General features: G+C 33.7%; 2 protein-coding genes across 2 annotated transcripts; both read left to right on the top strand.

The window, feature by feature from the left end:
* The first annotated feature begins 2,194 nt into the window (after nucleotides 1-2,194).
* On the top strand, nucleotides 2,195-5,466 carry LOC134724533 (transmembrane protein 11-A, mitochondrial-like). The gene is made up of 2 exons (XM_063587618.1): nucleotides 2,195-2,270; nucleotides 4,923-5,466. The coding sequence occupies exons 1-2, from the start codon at nucleotides 2,254-2,256 to the stop codon at nucleotides 5,419-5,421; spliced, it is 516 nt and encodes a 171-aa protein (XP_063443688.1). The 5' UTR covers nucleotides 2,195-2,253; the 3' UTR covers nucleotides 5,422-5,466.
* Nucleotides 5,467-8,816: 3,350 nt separating this feature from the next.
* Nucleotides 8,817-19,908, top strand: LOC134724532 (F-box/LRR-repeat protein 16-like). The gene is made up of 3 exons (XM_063587617.1): nucleotides 8,817-10,329; nucleotides 16,216-16,364; nucleotides 17,960-19,908. The coding sequence occupies exons 1-3, from the start codon at nucleotides 9,212-9,214 to the stop codon at nucleotides 18,106-18,108; spliced, it is 1,416 nt and encodes a 471-aa protein (XP_063443687.1). The 5' UTR covers nucleotides 8,817-9,211; the 3' UTR covers nucleotides 18,109-19,908.
* The last annotated feature ends 3,491 nt before the right edge of the window (nucleotides 19,909-23,399 follow it).

The following is a 23,399-nucleotide window of genomic DNA, read 5'->3' as shown; positions in this document are numbered from 1 at the left end:
AGGAAGCATTATAACCTTATTCAGTCTCTTCAAAGTTTAAGTTTGGTACTCTCTGAAACTCATAGATAATCACTGAGCACTTTAGTAAATCTTTGAAGTAGCATATTTTAAAGTAATCAATACATTGCATTTGTTGGTAATAAAAAATAGGACTATAACCAGTGCAACAAAAAAGTAGACTAGCACAAGGTTGAAGACATTTGTAAGAAAACTGTGCAATTAGAATGAAGGATGTGTTGGCTTTCCTTGTCATCTACTTACTAGAGGGGACAATACCTTTTTATGTTAACCTGTTTTTGGACTTTTCCAAGGTGTTGTTAACTGTTATCTGAGATAAATTTAAACTGTTAACTATTTTTTTCAACCCACTGTGTTAACTGTTTTTGCCGAAATCGAGCAGTTGTTTTAAAACATGTTACAGGACCCCCTATGCCCCCCCTCTTACTAGTTGTAACCATTCAATAAATAATACTCTTTAAAATGGGTTTTTATGCTCTTTAAAATGGGTTTTTATGACTGAATCTTTGTTCAGTATTAAAGGTCAATTCCTGTGGTTCATCAGACATGGTCCTCATTTTCATGGTTCTTTGGTCAACAGTTAGTGCTTTTTCTCAGATACTTTATGCAATAGTTAGATTTAATTTGGTATATTAAATTATTGAAAGGTGTACATATCTGTCTGGTTTATTGGTTTGTTTTGAACAGTTTCTCAGAGACTGTAATCAATAAAGCTTTAATCTGGTGTATTGAACTATTGTAAACATGTTTATGCCTTGATTCATCTGACCTTGACCTCATTTTCCTTGATCATTGATAACTACAAACTCTGGTACCTTAAGAGACAGATGAAAATAATTAAATGGGGAATGAGTCAAAGAGCAGACAACAATCATGTTTGATACCAAATTTTGGGAGTATAAAATTGAGAAGGGAAATGGGGAATGTGTCAAAGAGACAACAACTCGACCATAGAGAAGATGACATGTTTCTGGATGCATCATTCATCTCTGGACCTATAGTTGGAGAATGTCTTTGTCAATGAGTGTCATAATACAAATGAGATCAAACAGACCCACCATGTAAGTACCAAAAAAATAAAAAATAATGCACACTATATATATAATGTTGCACAGTAAGTGACTATCACCTTGCATAACAGGCAATTCTCTATATTACTATTATGAAGTTAATCTTATCCAAAATTGGTTTGATAAGCCTTTGAATTATATCTAAAGCAATTATGCAAGAAAACTATATAAACCCCCTAACATCAGACAACAGCATTGATCCATATAGAAAATTGAGATGTGGTATGATTACCAATGATAAATATCTACTGAAGTTCAAATAAAGTAGAGGTTAGCAAATATAGCCAACTGTTCAGCCTTCAACAAGGAGGGAAAAATGATACTGTATAGTCTGCTATGATATATCATCACATAAAAACTATCGGCATAATTTACGAAAATCAAATATGATAGACATGTCAATGACAACATTTAAACTATACAGGCTTTATATCAGTCTGTCCAAAGTCAGGAAGTATTTTTTTATATATTTTTATGCCCCACCTATGATCATGACAATAGTAGAGGGGCATTATGGTTTCTGGTCTATTCATCCGTCTGTTTGTTTGTCTGTTCATTCGTTCGTTCGTTCGTCCGTCCGTCTGTCTGTCTGTCCCTCTTCAGGTTAACGTTTTTGTTCAAGGTAGTTTTTGATGAAGCTGAATTCCAATCAACTTAAAACATAGTACTCATGTTGCTTATGGTATGATCTAATTTTATATCAGTTGGTATAAAATAATATTATGTCAGTTGGTAAATAATTTTATGTCAGTTGGAAAATTCTATGTCAGTTGGTAAATAGTTTGTTTGTTGAATATATTTTAAACCTTTTTAAACATTTGGAATGATTTATAAATTTGTATATTGTATAGACTATGGCAAACCATGTTGGGAAAAAGAATGGATATTTGTTGTTGGATTGTTATTTCCTCGACTTTTATATATAAACAAAATCTGTCAGTTATCAGGATATGAGAAGTGTATAGAAAATTAAGGATTTATATAGTTACTATACAAATCCTCGGACTGATTTACATTGAAAATTACAAGTAAAAAACAGAAATTATCAGCAAGTTTTAAAAAAAAATGTGTTGCTCCAATACATTTTTTAGGGTCGAGTTTATTAGGTCGAATAAATGTAGTTCGTTAATTTAGCACTTCACCGACAGAGGGCGTACCGAATCGGATGGCGGACTTTTTAAAGTAATGACTTTTATTTTATCTCATTCATTTATTGCCTATAGCTGTTATTCTTATCAGGCACCAGCAAGTTATTATTCTTTAAAGCATATTTTCCATCTCAACTCCCACAAGAATCATGACCGACTAGGCCTATTCCGTTTTCACACGCCGTATATGTCTCCCCCTTTTTGTCGAGCCTCCGACTTTAGTCGAAAAAGCGAGACTAAGCGATCCTACATTCCGTCGGCGTCGGCGTCGTCGGCGGCGTCAACAAATATTCACTCTGTGGTTAAAGTTTTTGAAATTTTAATAACTTTCTTAAACTTTACTGGATTTCTACTAAACTTTGACAGAAGCTTGTTTATGATCATAAGATAGTATCCCGAAGTAAATTTTGTAAAAATAAAATTCCATTTTTTCCGTATTTTACTATAAATGGACTTAGTTTTTTCTGCAGGGAAACAAAACATTCACTCTGTGGCTAAAGTTTTTAGAATTTTAATAACTTTCTCAAACTATCCTGGGTTTGTACCAAACTTGGACAGAAGCTTGCTTATGATCATAAGATAGTATCCAGAAGTAAATTTTGTAAAAATAAAATTCCATTTTTTCTGTATTTTACTATAAATGGACATAGTTTTCTGCGGGGAAACAAAACATTCACTCTGTGGTTAAAGTTTTTAAAATTTTAATAACTTTCTTAAACTATCCTGGGTTTGTACCAAACTTGGACAGAAGCTTATTTATGATCATAAGATTGTATCCAGAAGTAAAGTTTGTAAAAAGATAACTCCGTTTTTTCTTTAATTCACTTCTAAATTTTCTTACAATCATAAAATAGTAACAAGAGGAATATTTTTATCGATTTTTTTCCTCATTGTTGTTGAGCCTGCGAGTTACAGCAAAAATAGGCGAGACACTGGGTTCCGCGGAACCCTTACAAATTTTCTGCTTCTTCCGTACAAAACAAGGATATGATATACGGTAACTACTTGGTACAAATAATTATATAAATTCTAATGTTTTGGCAAAATTAAATTTAGTACTTACAGATTTAAATACAATGATCTCTGACTTTGAATATATTTTGTTTTGGACATAATTTGCAAAAAAAAAGGATATTTGATACATAGAAAAAATACACTTTTTATACTTTGGGGACTGAGCGAATCAAGTGAGTGTGTGAGTTGGTATTTTTTATTTTGTTTTATTGTATTATGTTTAGGGAAGGTTTACTTTCTGATTATAAGACCCATCACGACCTGGCTGGGATGGCGGGTAGGCAAATGCTCACATTAATCTGTACAGATACAGACTCCAAATGCTTCCTATATGCACACCATAAATCATGGTGGTGATCCTTTTAAAGGATGCTTATACGAAGACAAGAAGAAGAAGCACTTGCAGTCTTTTAAAATTGATACTACACACACATTCACATTAACTAAATGTTGTCATGTTGAGGTCTAAACAGGACTTTTAGTTAGCATTAATTGCTGACAAGATAGGTGTCTCATTGGAAATCATTGTACCATGTCTTAAGACTAAGCTTATAATGTTTTACTTTTATAGACTTGGGGAATAATTCTGGTAGCAAGGATGGAATGAGATTATATACAGACAGATAAAAACACATCTTCCATTTTCTATAATTTAATCAGACCAAGGATTTGTATAGTTATATCGGATACAAATCCTTGATCAGACAAGGATGATGTCACAAACAAAAATACAAGATACTGACAAAAGGGGAACAACTCTCTCTTACATACCGAAACCTAATCCAACCATACATCTTCTCATATATATGTTATGATGGTATGATACTAAACCCCTAACGGGAAGGATTGTGCCTGAGGTTCATATGATGAAATCATAATCTTTCAGTCAGTTTAATTGAAGTCTGGAGCTGGCATGTCAGTTAACTGCTAGTAGTCTGTTGTTATTTATGTATTATTGTCATTTTCTTTATTTTTTTGGTTACATCTTCTGACATCAGACTCAGACTTCTCTTGAACTGAATTTTAATGTGTGTATTGTTATGCGTTTATTTTTCTACATTGGTTAGAGGTATAGGGGGAGGGTTCAGATCTCACAAACATATTTAACCCCGCCACATTTTTGCGCCTGTCCCAAGTCAGGAGCCTCTGGCCTTTGTTAGTCTTGTATTATTTTTATATTAGTTTCTTGTGTACAATTTGGAAATTAGTATGGCGTTCATTATCACTGAACTAATATATATTTGGTTTGGGGCCAGCTGAAGGACGCCTCCGGGTGCGTGAATTTCTCGCTACATTGAAGACCTGTTGGTGACCTTCTGCTGTTGTTTTTTATTTGGTCGGGTTGTTGTCTCTTTGACACATTCACCATTTCCATTCTCAATTTTATGTCCATACTGATATATAATAACATTTAAGAATTAAAAATTCTTCTTTTTGTAACTTCAGTATATTTGTATGAAGTGCAGAATCGCATCATTCTAAAAATTGTGCACAGTCAACGCTTTTTATATCTCTAGACACAAACAAACTAAAACATTCATGTCACCTATGTGGAGAATCTAATTAGCTTCTTTAATTTTCAAAGGAACTGTTTTTATCGAATTTATTGTAGTTATTCCAGAATTACATTTCTATATATAATACATGTAATAAGAATAATTTTATTTTTTAGTCAGCCACCTCCAAGGTACATCACTATCAAAGACAGAAGTGAAGACCAGCAAGATGAGGCAGAGGAAGAACTTGAAACAGCCTTAGAATCCAAAGCAAAATTCATCATCATTGAACCACATCTTGTTGGTGAACTAACTGTAAGATGGATCAAAGTGGGAAATTTCTTCCACAAAGTGTCTGTTGTTTCTGGAGTTATAGCCCTTGGTGTGATGTACACAAAGAGTGACAAAGTATTCATCTATTTGCCGTTTGCAACTATGAGCATTTTATCCTCAGGACTGTATGCCTTGTCATCAAATGATCCATGTTGTAAATATCAAATTGAAACTAGCATGAAGAACATAGAAAAGCTTCCATTACATAATTTGTCAAGTAGTAGCCCAGTAATACTAATAAGACGTGATGACACTCGACGAAAATGGCTTCAAAATATCGTAGCTGTCACTGCTGGAGGACTTTCTGTATGGAGACTATATCACTGGTTTTATAACCATTGACACAGTGTTTTAAAATGATGATTTTAATTAAATTTTTAGCTGTTATTTTAAAGCATTGTTTATTAGAAGAAAAAAAGATGTGGTATGATTGCTAATGAGACCACTCTTCACAAGAAGCTAAATGACACAGAAAGTCTTTAACAATGAACAAAAACGAAAATAATTGCTCATTTTTAACATTAAAACATGTAGTATTGTGAACAGAGTATACATATTAAAAACCCCTCACTCGATTTACCAACTTGACACCACTTAGAAGATTAAATCATGTTTTGTTATGGGAAACCTCAAATATCGTTTTTTAAATGGTTTTGATCAAAGAGTCAAATAGGAATTGCACAATAGCATTATATCATGAAGCATGATTCACTGGTTTAGGAGGACATGGGCTGGGAATGAGGACTCAATAATATGAAAAGGCAAAGTTCGTGTTTTGAATGGGGCTACTTTAGAAAAATAGGTGCACAATGCAAATGTTGAAAAGGTGGATTGCAAAGCAAATGTTGAAAATGCAGAGGAGTACCAATAATGTGTGTGGTTGACATGTCAAGGTTAGTTGGAGCTGCAGCTTTGAACTCCTACCGTGTCCAAAAGTTTTAAGATCCCAGAACAAGTCAGATTTTGAAACCAGTGGTATTTAGTTTTTGTCGAGCCTGCAACTTTTGTTGCAGAAAGCTGGCTAAAGGGAAAGTGATCCAGTGGTGGCCACAGCTTTGTTAGCTAACTTCTTAAAAAGCTTTATAATTTAGGTGGAAGACCTGAATGCTTCATATTTCGTTTATAGATGCCTTATGCTACACAGTTTCCGTCTGTCACATGGCCATTGTCCTTGACCTCATTTTCCTGGTTCAGTGACTACTTGAAAAAAAAATAAGATTTTTTGTAAATGTTTATTTATCTCTTATTGTGAGTAATAGGATAACTATATTTGATATGTGCATACCTTGCAAGGCTATCATGCCCTTAACAGTTTTCACTTGACCTCGACCTCATTTCATGGATCAGTGAACAACGTTAAGTCTTTTAGGTCCATATCTCAGATACAAGGAAGTATAGGCCCAGTATATTCGGTGAATGGAGGCACTGTAAGATGAACATGTCCAACTGGCAGGTGTCATCTGACCTTGACCTCATTTTAATGATTCAGTGGTAATAGTTGTTTTGTGTTTTGGTCTGTTGCAAATGACAAACATGTGTATTCTTAACGTCCAGTAGCAAGCATTTTTCATTAATAAATGGAAGCATTGGGTTAAAAGGTAGGGTATTAAGATTTGCATAGGAAAGATGCATTAATAATTCCTTGCAAGTTGCAACAGTCCATCAAATATTTTAAGCACAAATCTAAACGGAAGATCCATTTAGAGGATTTTGATTTCAAAGTTGCAACACGATATCTGTAACTTGCATATTATATAATGAAACTCTCACTTCATGTGAATTCGTATTTAAACCCCATTTTTTGCAAAACAGTTAAAATTGCACATACTACTTACAGAGAAGCTAGGACCAATTTGTAAAAACTTGCACAGAAAACACATCTACATGTAACTCGCTTATTCAAACATGATTTATGGGTTTCACCCTATCGGTCCTGTCATGATTCTGTCATGATTCCTGGCATCGGAGTTTTAATTTTCATGTACAAGTTGTGTATGCCATAGATGATTAAACACCTGTCTTAGGACATTATTTGGAAATATAAACAAACTCATCATAGATACCAGGACTAAATTTAGTATATACGTCAGACGCGTGTTTCGTCTACAAAAGACTCATCAGTGACGCTCGAATCCAAAAAAAGTTTTAAAAAAAGCCAAATAAAGTACGAAGTTGAAGAGCATTGAGGACCTAAATTCATAAAAGTTTTGCCAAATACAGCTAATTAAGGTAATCTATGCCTGATGTAGAAAAGCCTTAGTATTTCAACAAATTCAAAAATGTGTAAACAGTAAATTTATAAATATAACCATATCAATGACAATTCATGTCAGCACAATGCTGGCTACTGGGCTATTGAAACCCTTAGGGAAATAAATCTCCACCAGCAGTGGAGTGGTTGTCAATAAACTCATCATAGATACCAGGACTAAATTTAGTATCTGCGCCAGACGCGCGTTTCGTATACAAAAGACTCATCAGTGATGCTCGACTGTATCTTTTATTTTGTAATAGATAAACAATGGAAAGTTGCAGGACTGAGTTCACATTTCTTAATCAGTTAAAAATATGGAATGATAAAACGATCTTGGGACATATGTATTGTATGATATACGAGATATCCGATATTCTATAAACACGACCTTTACCAGATAGATATATATCCGATAATGGGACATAATCGATAAAAGATTATTATAAAGCTCTTTCACAAAAAAAGGTTTACATCGTTAAATATAATGAAATGTGATATTATTTAAAGTAAAACAAATTACGGTCAAGTGTTTTGCAATAAATATTTGAGTGCTAAAAGTGGAAGCAAGGATTTGTATAGTTAGACTATACAAATCCTTGGTGGAAGCGATCGCCGTTTTGTACAAATTTATGTTGCTTCATTACAATTCATCGGAGATTTGCCGACACTGTCATGACATGTATTGTTTTAATCCTGAATACTTCGTTGAATTATAAGATAATCTTATAGTTATTGAAATCTAAATCATTGACTAATTTTTCAAATAAAATCGACATAGTTCAACGCGGATCGCGAAGAGGACACATGAATGAAACCGCTTGTTCAACATGGAATAGGAAAAACTTCATTTGTACAAGCACAAATTTATAATATTTGAATATCTTTCCCATTGTACAAAAGTTAGGTGGTTGTAGGATAAATGTTTACAAAACACGTATGCAATATACCTAGATTATACACGTAAACAAAAGTTGTTGGATGGACAAATATGTCTTTTAAAAATGTTATTCTGGTTTACAATATCGAACAACAAATAAAAAGAGGATTGATTTGCGATCAGCGCCAAAAAAAGATAGAAAATGGACGTACTTCGTACTGAACGAGGCGAAATTCGCCTGGGTCTTAATGTTCATCCCCGAATAAAATAGATTCCCGACATACATTCGAATACAGGCGCTGCCAAGAAAATTGCGTGAACCTCATTAAATTTCCTGTCTGAACTACTAAAAACAGAAAAAATAAAAAAGAATAGTTTATTTTTTGTTTTTCATTCGATGTAATAAATTATTTTGACGTTTGAGCTCTTCCCGTTGCTTCATTAAAGATAAATTAAATAAACTAAGATTTATCCTTTTCAAATTGTGATTTGGGGAAATAAAATCATATAGTAATAAAATATTTGTATTGATATAAATGTCTTATTTTGGTTAACTTGCTGTAGTTGATTGCTGTCTTGTTGAGTTAACCCCCACAGCTTCTTTTATTCATATAGTAATGCATCCTTCATGGCTAATATAACCATCATCCATTAGAATATCGATCCATCGAGTTTTAACATCGATCCCACGCTAGCCTCAAGTGAAGCGATCCAAGTCGTCAGTTATCATACTGGAACAAAGACTTCACGTTCAAAAATAAGGAAATATTCTTACAGTGGAGTAATGATTGGAAAAATTGTTTATTCTGACTTTTATAGAACCTTATCAGTTTTCATCTATTTTCGTCCGTGAGTAATGATTTTATAATATCTGTTTCCTACAAAATGGACTTATAAATAACCATTGATCGGTTAATTTGTATTGGTAGAATCTATGAATATGGAATAATGACAGTAAATGTTAATTTCTTATTTATATTCAATCGGAAATTAAATTCAAAATGTCAACGATTCGAAAAGCATACATGGAATTATCGAATGGAATCCGAGGATTACGATTCAGCAAGGAACAACAACAGACGACAACGCATGTCTCAACAAATCATATTTCAATTTCAACGACACGTGAAACATCAATTAATATAAATAAACATGTTTCAAACGGAAGTTCTGCGATGAGTGCTCGTGTGGTCCGTTCCCCAAAGCCACTCATAGCACGAAAAATCAGAAGTCTTTTTGGACGGCACCAACCTGATACTATCCACGAATTGTTCATGGATGACAGATTTTTATCGAAGTTTTTCTACTATTTTTCTGCTGAAGAACGAGGCATGCTGTCTCGAGTTTGTCACACTTGGAAAAATATACTTTACCATCCAAAGTACTGGGAAAATGTAATGCCTGTCATTATTCTGCGTAATCTTGGTAAAACAGAGGAATTTAAACGATTGTTTTATGAGAGTTTGCAAATTAGATGTTTTGATTCGATTTGCTTTTTTGGCGCAATAGACGAAGAAATTGCTGATTTTATTAACCATTGTGCGATATTCAAAAAGCAAATCAGGTTTATATGTTTACGAAATTCTAATATAACTGATGTCGGTCTTGAAATTTTGTGTAAGAAAATTCCATGTCTTTATAAGTTAGAACTGAACGGATGTAACGAACTAACAGAAACGGGTATGTGGTCATGTCTTAACCCTAAAATCGTGTCCTTATCCATTAAAGATTGCATAAATGTTGCAGACGACACAATTGGGGCTATTGCTCAGCTACTTCCGGCGCTTTATGAACTGAACATACAGGCTTATCATGTGACTGACACTGCCTTAGCTTTTTTTAGTACAAAACAGAGCTATTCTCTCAGTGTTCTCAGACTTCAGTCTTGTTGGGAAGTTACAAACCATGGGGTTGTGAATATCGTACATTCTCTTCCAAATCTAGCTGTTCTAAGTTTATCAGGGTGTAGTAAGGTAACAGACGATGGAATAGAACTTATTACCGAAAATCTTCGGAAGTTAAGATCCTTAGACCTGTCATGGTGTCCTCGGATTACAGATTCCTCACTAGAATATATTGCTTGTGATCTGAGTCAACTCGAACAACTGACCCTTGATAGGTAAGTTTATAAATATCAAAACCTAACCGCGAATGTGCGTACAGTTACAACCATGGATGTCTTCGAATGCTTGTTGTTTTGCTGTTGGTTTACTGTCTTGCTAAAGTTTACCCACATCCCCTTCTTAATTCTCGTTTACTTTGTAATTTACTGGATTTATATATAGGGGGATGGTCGTTTATTTTTAAATGTTTCATCTTATGGAGGCTTTTGATTTGGACATATTGTAACTAATTCATGAGGATATGAATTGGATTTATAGAATAGAGAGAATAATGAGAGAGAAAATAGAGCAAACAGAACGTATAGAGAAAAAAGGCAACAATATAAAGTACATATAATAGAGAGTAATGGAGTTCTTTAATACAAAGAATAGAAAATAAAAAAAAGAATAGTGAAAATATCCATACACTTCAAAGAATAAAGATAGGAAAACCCACACCAAGCCCCTCGTACATGTGTTTCCTTTTTGGACAATCTTTGGTGGTCGCCTGTCTTAAATCGACTGGCTGAATTACTGCATGGCATTCATCAAGTTTTATAATGTAACATTTTTTCTGAATATTGTTTCATGTCGGTATCCGCTCCCGATTTCTGAAACAGACGTTATGACAATTAAACTGTACATTTCAGCAAATTATTTTATAAGAAAAAAAAACCACCATATATATTTTTCAGTTATACAACTTTATATATATATATCGACCTTAAAGTACCAATTTTCATACGGAAGTTGATTGGCACTATAGAGTGGTTCAACACAAATATAGATGCTCAGGACCAATTAAGAGAGAATAAAACCGCTCGATAAAGCGGTGACTCACCAGGTCGCTATAGCTTCCCACGTTCTTAATTATTGATATTGCTATAGATTTTTGAATCTTGGATTTAAGACCATTTTACATTGATCAGCTTTATATAGTTTCTTCCCGCCGTGCTATTTATTTTTAATGTCTGCTAGCCTATTACAGCTGTGGAAACCTTGAACTGATACTAATCCACTTCGTATACTCTAGTTAAGTTTATATTTTGTATATATCGAATTCCTCTCGTGTGATCAAACTATCGTTTTGTATTGATTTCACCAGTAATAACCTCTACATGACCATATTTATAGAGATCTATATTACGTGCTGTTTCTAACCCGAAAGGGATTATGAATCCTGATGCTATTACGTGTCTGTCCTATAAGTCAGGAGCCTGTTCGTGAATGTCGTTTGTTGCTGTATATCTTAATTGTTTGTCGTTTAGTGTGTTGTACGTTAATCAGATAGTAATAGGGTCTCGTTTGAATTGTTTTACATTTGTAATTTCGGGACCTTTTATCCTTAACAATGCGGCATGGGCTTGTTCATTGTTGAAGGCCGTACGGTTACTTATATATATTTTTTTCTAATTCAACGATATATGGTCTCGGGGGGGGGGGGGGGATTTTCTTTGGCAATCACACCACCTATTCACCTTTTCATATGAAGAACGTCTCCATAAAATGTAAGAGCACTGAATGCCGATTTACTCTTTATTTTTGACACAAGGTCAAAATAGGGTACATTTTAAGACGAATTTAACAATATCATGTTTCGTTTATAATAAATTGACAGATTTTTCAACATTTTAATTACAATATGTCGCCGAAATTAAATTGTAATCAATGCTATTTAGATACAGACACATTACCAAGAATACTGTTGCTTATATACATTTTAGATTGAAGTCCGAAAAATAAACAATATAGGAACGAATTCGAAAGAAGCATCCGCATGATGCTTGCAATACAGATATCACAACACCAGCAGTGCATGTGATACTCCGTCTTGATCTCAGTTAACAAACTACTAGCATGCCGCTTATACAACTATTTTAAACAGCACAGACTTCAAATGTTTCTTACAGTTAAACACAACGAAACTGTACGATACCCTCTATAAAAACAGTCATAGATCGGGGAATTTAGCCTGTCGCTTGTGAAAGTATACTTTAAATCGAGACAACTACGGACCCCACAGAGTCAGTGTTACAAGGAACCCTTGGGTGACACTCTGTTCATTGGACATCAGATTAAACGTCGCCATTTCGACCGAACGTGGCTGCAAACACAGTGGCAGACCAGAAATTAAAAAGGGAGCCCCCCGACTGCCTGTTATGATGAGGCGGGGTTAAACATGTTAGCGGGATCCCAACCCTCACCCTAACCTGGGACAGTGGTATAACAGTACAACATAAAAAAAGAACTTATAATCTTATAGCTGATGAAGTCTTTTTGTTTTGTTTGGCAAGTGTTTAATACCGATTTCTATGAGCCCCCCCCCCCCATTTTTTTCTCCTTCTGTTCTGTTCAGGTAGATTCCTCCGTTATATATCGGAGCACTCCCACTTGGGGATATATGGTTTTAAAATATTTACAGATATTTACAGTGAGGTGTGGTGCTTAAGTTTTAAAAAACCTTATATACAGGTAAAACTGTGAATTTTAAGAACAATAGTTTAAAATTATGTGCTATTTACATCATTTATGATTCTACCTAGGTTAGAGTTTATAATTTTTAAAAACAGTTTTGATCCCTTTTTATGAGACGTTACTATCATATGCTTAAGGAATTAAAAGATTTAAATGTGACAGAAAAATGATAAAATCAAAGGGTAAAAGGTAAAAATAAGTAGTTCAAACAAAAAAGAATATAAATGGGATTAAAAATATGGCAGTATGGTAATTGCTTTTAATAGATAAGGTAACCAATTAAAAAATAAAAAAAAATTATCTTTAGCTAGTAAAAGAACAAAAAACTGAAAACTTTCGTATATATCGTAAAATTTAAGTAAAAGGTGAACTTCTGCCAAGGTCTTAGCATATAATTAGATGTAAGCAGCTAATCTAGTCGTAGATGGGGGCAGTTAGCTTGGCATTCCATGCAGACTGCTTGGTCCATCTTTCCGTTTTGTATATATATATATGCAGTTTATATAGCTGGATACAATAACAGTGTTGTTGTTTAAATGTAAATTCACTTTGCTGAGGGTCTTGAAGAAAAGTACTTGGATGATTCAGCGGTTTCACTTCAGCCTCTACTTCATGTATCATCGTGTTTGTATTTTGGTGCGCTCCTTATGCATTTGGTGACAGAAAGTTTGAGATTGTTTTTCTATTTCTATCAGGTCAATTGCTTTTAGGTGGGATAGGCTAGTTGTTGATAGCTTCGAGCAGTCCATTATAATTTGAAGTACATCCTCCTCTTTATAAATAGCTTTATCACCTCCCCCTTTCAACTCGGTTAGAGATAAAAGTTTGTTCATCTGTTTTAGACGAACACTCTCCAGAGACTCACAATCCAGCAGAAAGTGCTTAATGTCCTCCTCAGCTTTGGTACATAGCTCACATATTCCTGAAATTTGATTTTTGCTAAATTTTGCTTTAGTTGTTTGTAGCATGTAGGTTCCAGTTATTAGTCTACTTTTGAATTCTGCTTTTCGAATGTCATTCTGATTGTTTCTGGCAGCTTTCCAGATATTATGTGGGTTTTCAGTAGGATTTTCCTGGATTGTCAAGTACCTAATCGTTGTTTTTATCAAGCATTCCTCTTTCCAGATATTTGACCAGTATGTATTTATGTTTTTTTTCAGCATGTTTTTCCATTTGTATTTTGATGGCGGGTTTTCTAAAATTTCTTTTGGATTTGGCAGACTGTATTTATTTAAAATTTTGTCTATTCTGTTTATGAAGGATTCTGTGAAGTCCTTTCCGATTTCAAGTTCCCATTTTAGGATTTTCTTTTCTATTGCATTATCTAGCCGAGAGATTGTAAGGAATAACGAAAGCATATTTCTGTCTAGTACAGTTTCAACTGGTTCAGCTCCTAGGAGAATATATAGGGCAGAGGATGCAGTCCTTTCAGGTAGACTGAGAAATTGTCTAAATATTTTCCTCTGTAGTTTTTCCAGCTCATATATATCAGCTTTTGTGCAGATTTGTACTTCCAGACCATAGAGATATCTTGGGACTACATATGTTTTCCAGATTTTGTAGAGTACTAACGGGTACCAATCTTTGCTCCAAGGTGACTGCCTGTGATTGCATTTAGGATAGTGCTGTTATACCTTTTGTACAGGAGAGTAGATAGTTTAGCTCCTTGACGTATTCCTTGTTGTATGTTGACATGTTGGGTTGTTTGGTCTCCCCATTTAACTTGCAGTGTCATATTGGTATAGATGTTTTTCAGTAATACCCACATATCTCCTCTAATCCCATCATGGAACATTTTGTTCAGCATTATTTCATGGGTAACAGTGTCAAAAGCTTTTTCTGCGTCTAATGTTAATAGCTCTAGTACAATCTTTAGGAACTTGTATAGCATAGTTGTTTCAGAGACTATAAAAGCTGTAAATAGGCTTGATGCGCCTTCTGTGAATCCCCTCTGTAGATTATTTTGTGATGGAAATAGCTCAGGTTCTAGTCTGTCTTTTATGATTGTTTCGAATATCTTGGAGAATATACTAGTGACAACAATACCTCTGTAGTTTCCAGGTATTGTTTTATCTTTTTTCTTTTTCAAAACAGGTGTCAAAATTCCATTTTTTAGACTCTGAGGTACGTCTTATTCTTCAAAAATTTGATTTATAATGTCAGTTATTTCATCAGTGATTACATCAATGGCATGTATGTAGTGTTCCGATACGATGCCGTTTTCATCGGAAGCTTTTCCTGTATTTAATTTTCTAATTGCAGATTCAATTTCTGTTGGTGTAGCTTTTGTTATTTCTTCTTTTTGAATGTCCAATTCCGGTATGATGTTATTTTGTAATTTTGATAATTCTAAACGCTCCAGGTCAAAAATATTTTCATCAAAGTTTGGTGTTCCCAGTGTTTCAAAATGTGTTTGCCAGGCTGATAGAATCTTTTCTCCTTCGAACGCTTTGTTTCCAATATATAGTATATCTGTGTTGGTATCATGTTTAGATCTTTGTTGTTTCACAAGTTTATGAAAGGTTTTGCTGTCTTTCTGGGAGGCTTGCATGATATCGTTGATAAATTTTTCTTTCTTGGAGGCGTAGGCTTGTCTTTGTAGCTGCCTTAATTTTCGCTTTTTGATAGTCATATTGATTTTTTCTATGTCAGCATTTTGATGACTATTCATTTTCCTTTTCCATACAGTGTGGGCATTCTTTGAGTCTCTAGATGCTTCGCTTATTTTTCTGTTCCAAATACCCTTGCCTACTGTTTTTAGACTTTTGAGTTGTCTATATTTGGGTATGGATTTTTTTCCTGCCTTGTGAATTGATTTTTCAAGAAGTTTGATACGTTCCTCCACACTACTTTCTTTTCCTCGGCTTTCGCATTCCAGCTCTTGTTTTAACGTTGATGTGTATATGTTCTTATCACATTTTGCCCAATTTGGTCTAGTGTAGATTTTGACTAGTTGAGTTGAGGTTTTGTCGATCTTCATGGGTATATTAGCCGTCACGCGAGTGTGATCTGAGGTGTTCGTAGGATGTCTGTCCTCTATGACTATATTGGAGTTTAGTATCCCAGTTGTAGTTTCGGGGAACATTATTTAGTCTATTTGGGAGGTGTACTTCCCATTGTGATGGAAAAATGTTGGAGCCTTTGGATATCTGTTGGCTAAAGATAGATTGTTGTTGCTCATGAACTCCTTTAAATTTTGGTCACGTCTTCTGTTATCTCTGTGGAATGAAGCATTCATGTCCCCACAAATAATTGTCTGGTAAGAGTCTTTGTATTTTTCTATTATTTCTGAGATCTGATCTAATGTGTCTTTATAGTCAAGATCTCCTGCTACTTGTAAGGATGGCATATAGGCATTAACATTACTCTATCTCTTAAGCAAATATCTTGAACATATGACATTGATGTTGTATTTGATATATTTACAGATGTTCCCACGTGACAGATATAGGTGTCGGATATTTGTCAACCATGACATCTTTACAGAAACTCTACTTACGTTGGTGCACTCAAGTTCGGGATTTTGGTCTTCAGCATATTTACACAATGAAGAATTTACGGGTACTTTCATTAGCAGGTAAGGTAGTAAAATAACTTAACGTTAGTATTTCCATAAAAAGAAAATTGGAAACTATAATAACAGTTATATGTGCATTTCTTTCAATTTAAGTTTAACCTAAAACTCGTTTTTTTTCACATATCAAAACTGTAGTGTACTATTGCATACGGTTTGCGAATAATTGTCTTGTAGTAATGTCTGATTTATACGAACATTGTCGAATGTGAACTTTAAGTCGAGATTTGTGTTATAATATGATTCTATGGACAACTATATATATATACACAATTATTTCGTCGATTTATTTCTGATCCCAGTAAAAAAAATGCTATTCAGTTCCTTTAAGAAGACACATTCGTTCAGTTTTTCAATCACTGATATATTTTCGTTCAGAGTTTCACATTCGAATCGTTATATGTGAAGATTAAAAACAACATTCAAGAATTAACCTACATGTCGAAATTCCTTCCTAGAAGCAAATAAATAATATGAACTTGAATCAATAGAACGAATCATCCTTAAACATTGGTGTGTTAGAATGACAAGCCCTTACTGCGCCAACAAACCCAGTCGAAGGCTTACAAATGTACTTTTTAAATTGGATTAATAGTGAAGTCATTGTTTCACAATCACACGTGGGCATTGTGGAACTATTAATATCCTGTGTTGATAGGAACATTAATTTAGAATTCAATTCCAGTGCTACTTATCCGCTTATAGTCCAAAATGTCAATAACTCCGCAGAGAAGTGGCGACTAAACACGTCTTTATTAAGGAGATCGGTGAAGCTGAAAACAAAACAATACTACGTGCTGTCAGACAGCTACAATGAAAGTACAAATTATATTTCTGTCCGAAAGGAGCTCCCAGTGTGGTCTTATTTTGAGGGTCTGGAAGATCGGTTTACAGGAAAATGGGCAAATTCTACAGAAAAAATGGGTTTAAAAATAGTTAAGTGGAAAAAAATATGTAAGACTATAGAGAATGATTTTGTGCTGGAAAATATAGAATATAAAATATAAATAATGAGCAAGTACAAAAAATATACAATAATGAGCAAAATACAAAGAACAGACAAAAATTACCTAACAATGACATAAACATTAAAGGAAGCAGAAATGCAAGACCCCAATCCAAACCTTACTTAGTGGGTGTGTTGACTGTGTTCTATGACATGATAGTTAGTATTGACGACAGGATAAGTCGGATAAGTTCATCAACCCAACTTCGGGACGTAAACATGACATCGGATCTAAATATCAGCATATGTTCTCCAACAATAGAAAGTGTCGATATAGTCTATGGAATATTTAGTTTGTCAAACTGTAAGTCGTTCCGAGTTAAGTGCAGTGGATGATTTTCACAGTAATATTTCAAAACATGCTCATCAGTGCAAATTACTTTTGAATGAACGGCACAGAATGAGATATATCAAATGAAGATAGAAGTAATTGTAATCCATCTTTTTTTCAGACAATTCCAAGAATTCTGGACATATATATAATATTTTATTAAATATGTCTTTTTCAAGCTGATTACGTAAATTTTACATTTTAGGAAAAGTGGGTGTTAGCTACATTTGTACTGAATATAATGTCTTGTATAATTTTTAGGTTGTACATTAGTTTCCAGCCAGGGTCTTTGTGGACTGACACAACTTAAACATCTAGAAGAATTAGAACTGACCAATTGTCCAAGTGCTACAAAGGAGATTTTTCTGTATCTAAAAGAAAACATGCGCGGATGTCTGGTTCTTGATTAGATTTATCTTCTGCAAAAAAGTCTGGATATTGTTTCCTGAAAGATTCCAGTATATAAGTGTAAAATTGATTAATTCCTGGAATAGGACGAAGAGGCTTAGATGATTGTGACACTTATTCAAAAATATTGCATTTAAATGTAAAGAATTCCATTAAAGTAAATCTTTGATGGTTCTTTTTAACTTAATTTGTTGGAATTGTTCATTCGGACTTTAACATGTTTAAACCAATAATCTCTCACTTATTACGATTTTCTTACAATAGTGTATACTTCAATTAATCTAATGAGGAAATCCAGAAACTGACGTTTACTTAATTATTATCTCATATTTTAATACAATTTTCGCAGCTTTAATTTAAAAAAAACGTCACAAAGACCGATTTTGGGCAGGGCATCCTAAAAATAAACTGGTATTTGAACATATACTAGCAGATATGATATTTGTATGATTTATATATGTACTTTTGTATCTGATTTTTCACGTTCTTGGTAAAGTGCATCCAAATAAAGTAAAGTTAATACACGACCTTCACATTTGACCTAAGAAGCCGTTTACTAAAAAAACGAGTTCCAATTAAGGGACAATAACTGTTAGAGGTGCTTCGCAATGTTTTCATATATGACAATCATTCCTGAAAAATAAATATGACCTTAACCTTTAAAGTCAGAATCTTTCTCGTGCATGAACTATATGACCTTAACCTTTAAAGTCAGAAACTGTCTCGTGCATGGAAGGTGAAAGTTTGAACACATGTGTGACCTTTTTATCCCCTCTCGGCAATGTTGTGAAGTTTGGCATCCATTTCGAGCCTATGCGTTTGTTTGTGAGTTCGCGCGTGTAAAACAATTTCATTGTAATTGACCTAGCATCTTCTCTTTTCTCCCTATTCCATTTCTTTGTCATAAAATGTATTAGCATTATTTTGACGTCAAACGTCAAACTTGACAAAATGACGTTTGAAATTATAATTTATAGCGTGAATAGTCACATAGAGATCTTACGTCTTCCTGTCAATCTAGACCTAATATTGTTCAAACTTTGCAATCGCTTAAAACCAATTTAATTTAGAGGGTATAAATGGTCAATGTCACCACAAAATCTATGATTTAATAAACATTGGCCATGTACTTTGTAATGGAAATAAAGTTGAGGGCCCTCATGGGGTTTTTGATTATGTGATTACTTGGCCGTTTTTTTAATGATTATTTGAATATTAAGCCAAATATTTCATGATTATTTGATTACCTAGGACTGTATTTTTAGTTTATGATTATTTGATTACTAAAGATAAGCAAATATTTAATGATTATGTGATTATATTGGCAAAAAAATGGTGATTATCTGATTACTAGGACCCCCCCCCCCCCCCCCATGAGGGGCCTCAAAGTTGAAAGAGGCTAGATACGTAAATGAAAGTACATAATCATTAATGAGTAATCATATATGCTTAGCGTTCATGTTAGAACTTTCCCTAGCTTTAAAAAAAAACCTTAAATACAAATATAGCGTCTGGTTGGGCGGGGACTCTCTTTCCGTTCTTTTGTGTGTTTTTCTCTATCCCTTGTATTTCAGCTTTCTGTGTTCTCCAATCTTTATATTTTAGTACCTCGTATTCTATGTCTTTTATATTTTAGCACCCCATTTATTCCTTGTATAATCTTTATAAGTTATTCTGTAAACCCCATCTCAGGCAACCCCTTTTTCATCATGTGACTACAGCCAGTTTTTTGTATTAAAATTTGTTACCATACTCATATATATTTCATATGTATTGTCATAATAAAAAACAGGCTGACCTTCTATCAGTATTATTGTTTATTTCGTAATTCTTACCACGTCTAAACAAATATCCGTTTGATATGTACTGATGGGTACTCTAGTCTTGGAGAACATGAATTATTTATTAGTTCTAATTGTCTTTGGAATAGCTTTCAGATCGATACTTTTTGTCTTTTTTTCCTGTTAATTGTGTACAATGTATTATGCTTCGTGCCAATCTGAGACATAGATGAATCACATCGTTTCCAACTGAGTTTTTGTGTTGTACCGTCACGACACTGTTATACATGTTAGGGGAGGGTCTCTCGGGCGCTAACAAACATATTTATATATATAGTCCGCTTTTTTTTTTTTTATGTACGGCTGTTCCAAGTCAGGAGCCTATAATTCAGTTGATGTCGTTTTTTTGTTTTTTTGTTTATTGTTTTGTAATGAATCATGCCGTTGGTGTTCTCGTTTGAATCTTGTCACATGTTTTTAAGTCAGGTCCTTTATAGAACTATACGGTATGGCCTAACTCATTGTCGAAGGTCGCATAGTGACCTATTGTTGCATAATTATATTAAGCCCATCAACTGGAAAACGATCTTCATGTTACTGATGGATGCATTTGAGCACTATGCTAGAAAATGGGTAAAGCGCGAACCACACGAACCAGAACTGCACACTTTGTCTGAATGGACTATTGCTATTCGATCATGCATTCAGAAACAACGATGTTCTATGTTCACTAGGGTTTCTTATCCAATCATGAACCCGGAGGTTGTGGATGCTTTATCCTCTTTACATGACAAATATGTCGTTGTTTCAGCAGATAAAGGTTCCAAAAATATTGTTTTTGTACATATGTCAGTAGAACCCATTACGCGCAATGTCTTATTAACAAGCTTGGAATAAACAGCACAACTGGTTATCCTACATTATAGTACATATTCTTTAACATCCTTTACAAAGGATTAAATTTACAAAATCGCCAATCTGTTCTTCTTGCATTTGATATTAACATTAAAGAAAACAAGAAAATCTACCGTTATATACATACTAGTAATGGACACCAAAACTTCACAAATCTTCGTATTAAGAACGATACATAGATGTTCGACTAAATGATCTTTCTAAAGTACTGACTACTTTTCTTTCTTCAGTAAAAGACGACCATCAAAAATATTGTGATGAGATATATTCAACCAGTGGATCCCCAAAATTTTTAATGATCTACTACTGAATCTTAGATCACAAACTCTGCAACATCAGGACCATTACACAACTATTCCCCATGCTCAATTGAAAGTTCGACTTCACCATTTCATTAAACAGAGCTTTTACTATATAAATGCGCCGTAGATATAAATTTCTTGTTTTGGGTTATAATAATTATTATTTTGTGAAGAATCACACTGATTCTATCAGAAAATACAGTGAAGATGACATTATCAAGATTCTTAACCTTTTAATCGACAATATATTTTTTTTGATTATGGAGGGTTGATATCTCATCAGACAGACAGTATTCCGATGGGTACAAATTGTGGACCCATTCTGACCGACTTGTTTTTGTACTATAGTAGGAAGCAGAATTCATTCAGAACTTTTTAAAAGACAAAAAGAAAAAGCACCTGGCAGATTCTTTACTTTTACTTTCAGATATATTGACGATTTCCTATCACTGAATAACCCATCAGTACCTGCATCTCGTATATCCCTATGAACTTGAAATAAAAGATACTACTGATACTTGAAGAACTGTTTCATATCTTTACACCATCAGGCATTGGTTTATCTATACGATGTCTCTGTGTCTAAACTGACACTAATGACATTTTTACCACGTCTTAAATTGAGGTTTAATATATATGTCGTCTGTCTGCTAAGTCACAAACGCGACTTATTCCGAATCGATCTAATTAAAATATTGATCTCTGATAACGTTTTAATTAGATTGATTTCCGAATATGATTGGTATACCGAGTGTGAATTTGAATTGGAATACGACGTCTCTCATTTTTTTGTATATCCAATATTCGTGTTTGTATTATGTTTTTTTTTAAAGGTTACGGTTTCATAGGGTTGTCATTTTAGCAGTATTTTTATCATTGTCATATAAGTGGGAGTTTTAGCTAGCCATAAAACTTGGTTCAACCCACCATTTTTTCTAAAAATGTCCTGTACCAAGTTAGTAATATGGCAGTTGTTGTCAAATGGTTCGTTTCTATGTATGTTGGCGTTTGATTTGTTGCATTTTAGTGTTCCTGTTGTTCATCAATTTCCTCTTATAGTTGATGTGTTTCCCTCGGTTTAGTTTGTAACCCGGATTTGTTTTCTCGTAATCGATTTATTACTTTTGAACACCGGTATACTTCTGTTGTCTTTATACATCCCCATCGTTAATACGTTAAAAAAAAGTTAGAATCTAGTTGAGTTGCATCATTCCCAATCATACCAGTCGAAATGAAACTGACAATATGGATAAAAACGAAAGACGAACGAAAAGAGGTAAAAATAACACAATGCTTAAATTGTGGCAAGACAATAGGACACTCAAAAATGTATGCACATATTATAAAGACAGAGAACACTGGGACCAAAAGAAAAAAATAACAAACAAACAGATATTGATATACAAAACACTACACAGACATTCACGTTCATTGTATTTGGTCGTATTATTACATTGCATTTTTCGTATCGCATACGTGTAGTATCAGCCCAAGAGCCACATGGCTTGAGGGCTGATAATACATGCGTTATGAAAAATTACATGTTATGATCTTTTTATCATATGCCACAACAATGGAGAAAAAAAACCAGATTAATATATTGATCCTTTTTACACGTGATTCAAAATAGAATTTCAAAGAGTAAAAAGTTCACGGACGTCGGACCCCCGGTGAAATGTAATTACATTCGAATTGAAATCTTTCTATCATATGCATCAACAGAGAAGGAGAACGGCAGTATGATTTACTTAAATATGTGAATGATAAAAAAAAATAATTCAACAGTATACATAATGAGCACTGTTTGGAAAAGTCAACATTTTAAAAGTATCTTTCTAAACTATGTTTGAAACTTTTAAAATGCATTTATTTAATTATTTGTTGGTTGTTTTTTTCACCATTTTGCACAATCCAGTATCCAAATAATTGTTTTGTACCCTACTTTGTAATGGTTTTCACTGAAAAAGTACCATTGATGAGTATTTTCCGGAAACTTTTGTTTCCTAAAGTACGATGTGACGCATGGCTATTATTTTTTTTTTAACTTAAGTTGTTAATCTTAAGCTTTTTATTCAAGTTGTTTTTTAACCAAAAGCTTTTTATTCAAGTTGTTAACCCAAAGCTTTCAAGTTCATGTATTTTTTATTTAAATTGCTTATTAAAAGATTTCTATTCAATTTGTTAATTAAAAGCATCCGCGATACCTTCTTTTCGTTTAAATAAACATTTTAATTTACCAATGAGAGCAAATTGAGTTCAAAGTGTCAGATTATTTATAAGTATAGAAATGTATTG

The sequence above is a fragment of the Mytilus trossulus genome, chromosome 7 (assembly GCF_036588685.1).
Source record: "Mytilus trossulus isolate FHL-02 chromosome 7, PNRI_Mtr1.1.1.hap1, whole genome shotgun sequence".
Taxonomy (NCBI): domain Eukaryota; kingdom Metazoa; phylum Mollusca; class Bivalvia; order Mytilida; family Mytilidae; genus Mytilus; species Mytilus trossulus.
This window is presented reverse-complemented; position numbering and strand designations above follow the sequence as displayed.

Excerpts from the sequence above, each read along its gene's own strand:
- LOC134724532 (XM_063587617.1), top strand. The coding sequence starts at position 9,212 with ATGTCAACGATTCGAAAAGCATACATGGAATTATCGAATGGAATCCGA. Across the intron at positions 10,330-16,215 it reads GAACAACTGACCCTTGATAG|ATGTTCCCACGTGACAGATA; the intron begins GTAAGTTTATAA and ends ATATATTTACAG. Across the intron at positions 16,365-17,959 it reads ACGGGTACTTTCATTAGCAG|GTTGTACATTAGTTTCCAGC; the intron begins GTAAGGTAGTAA and ends TATAATTTTTAG.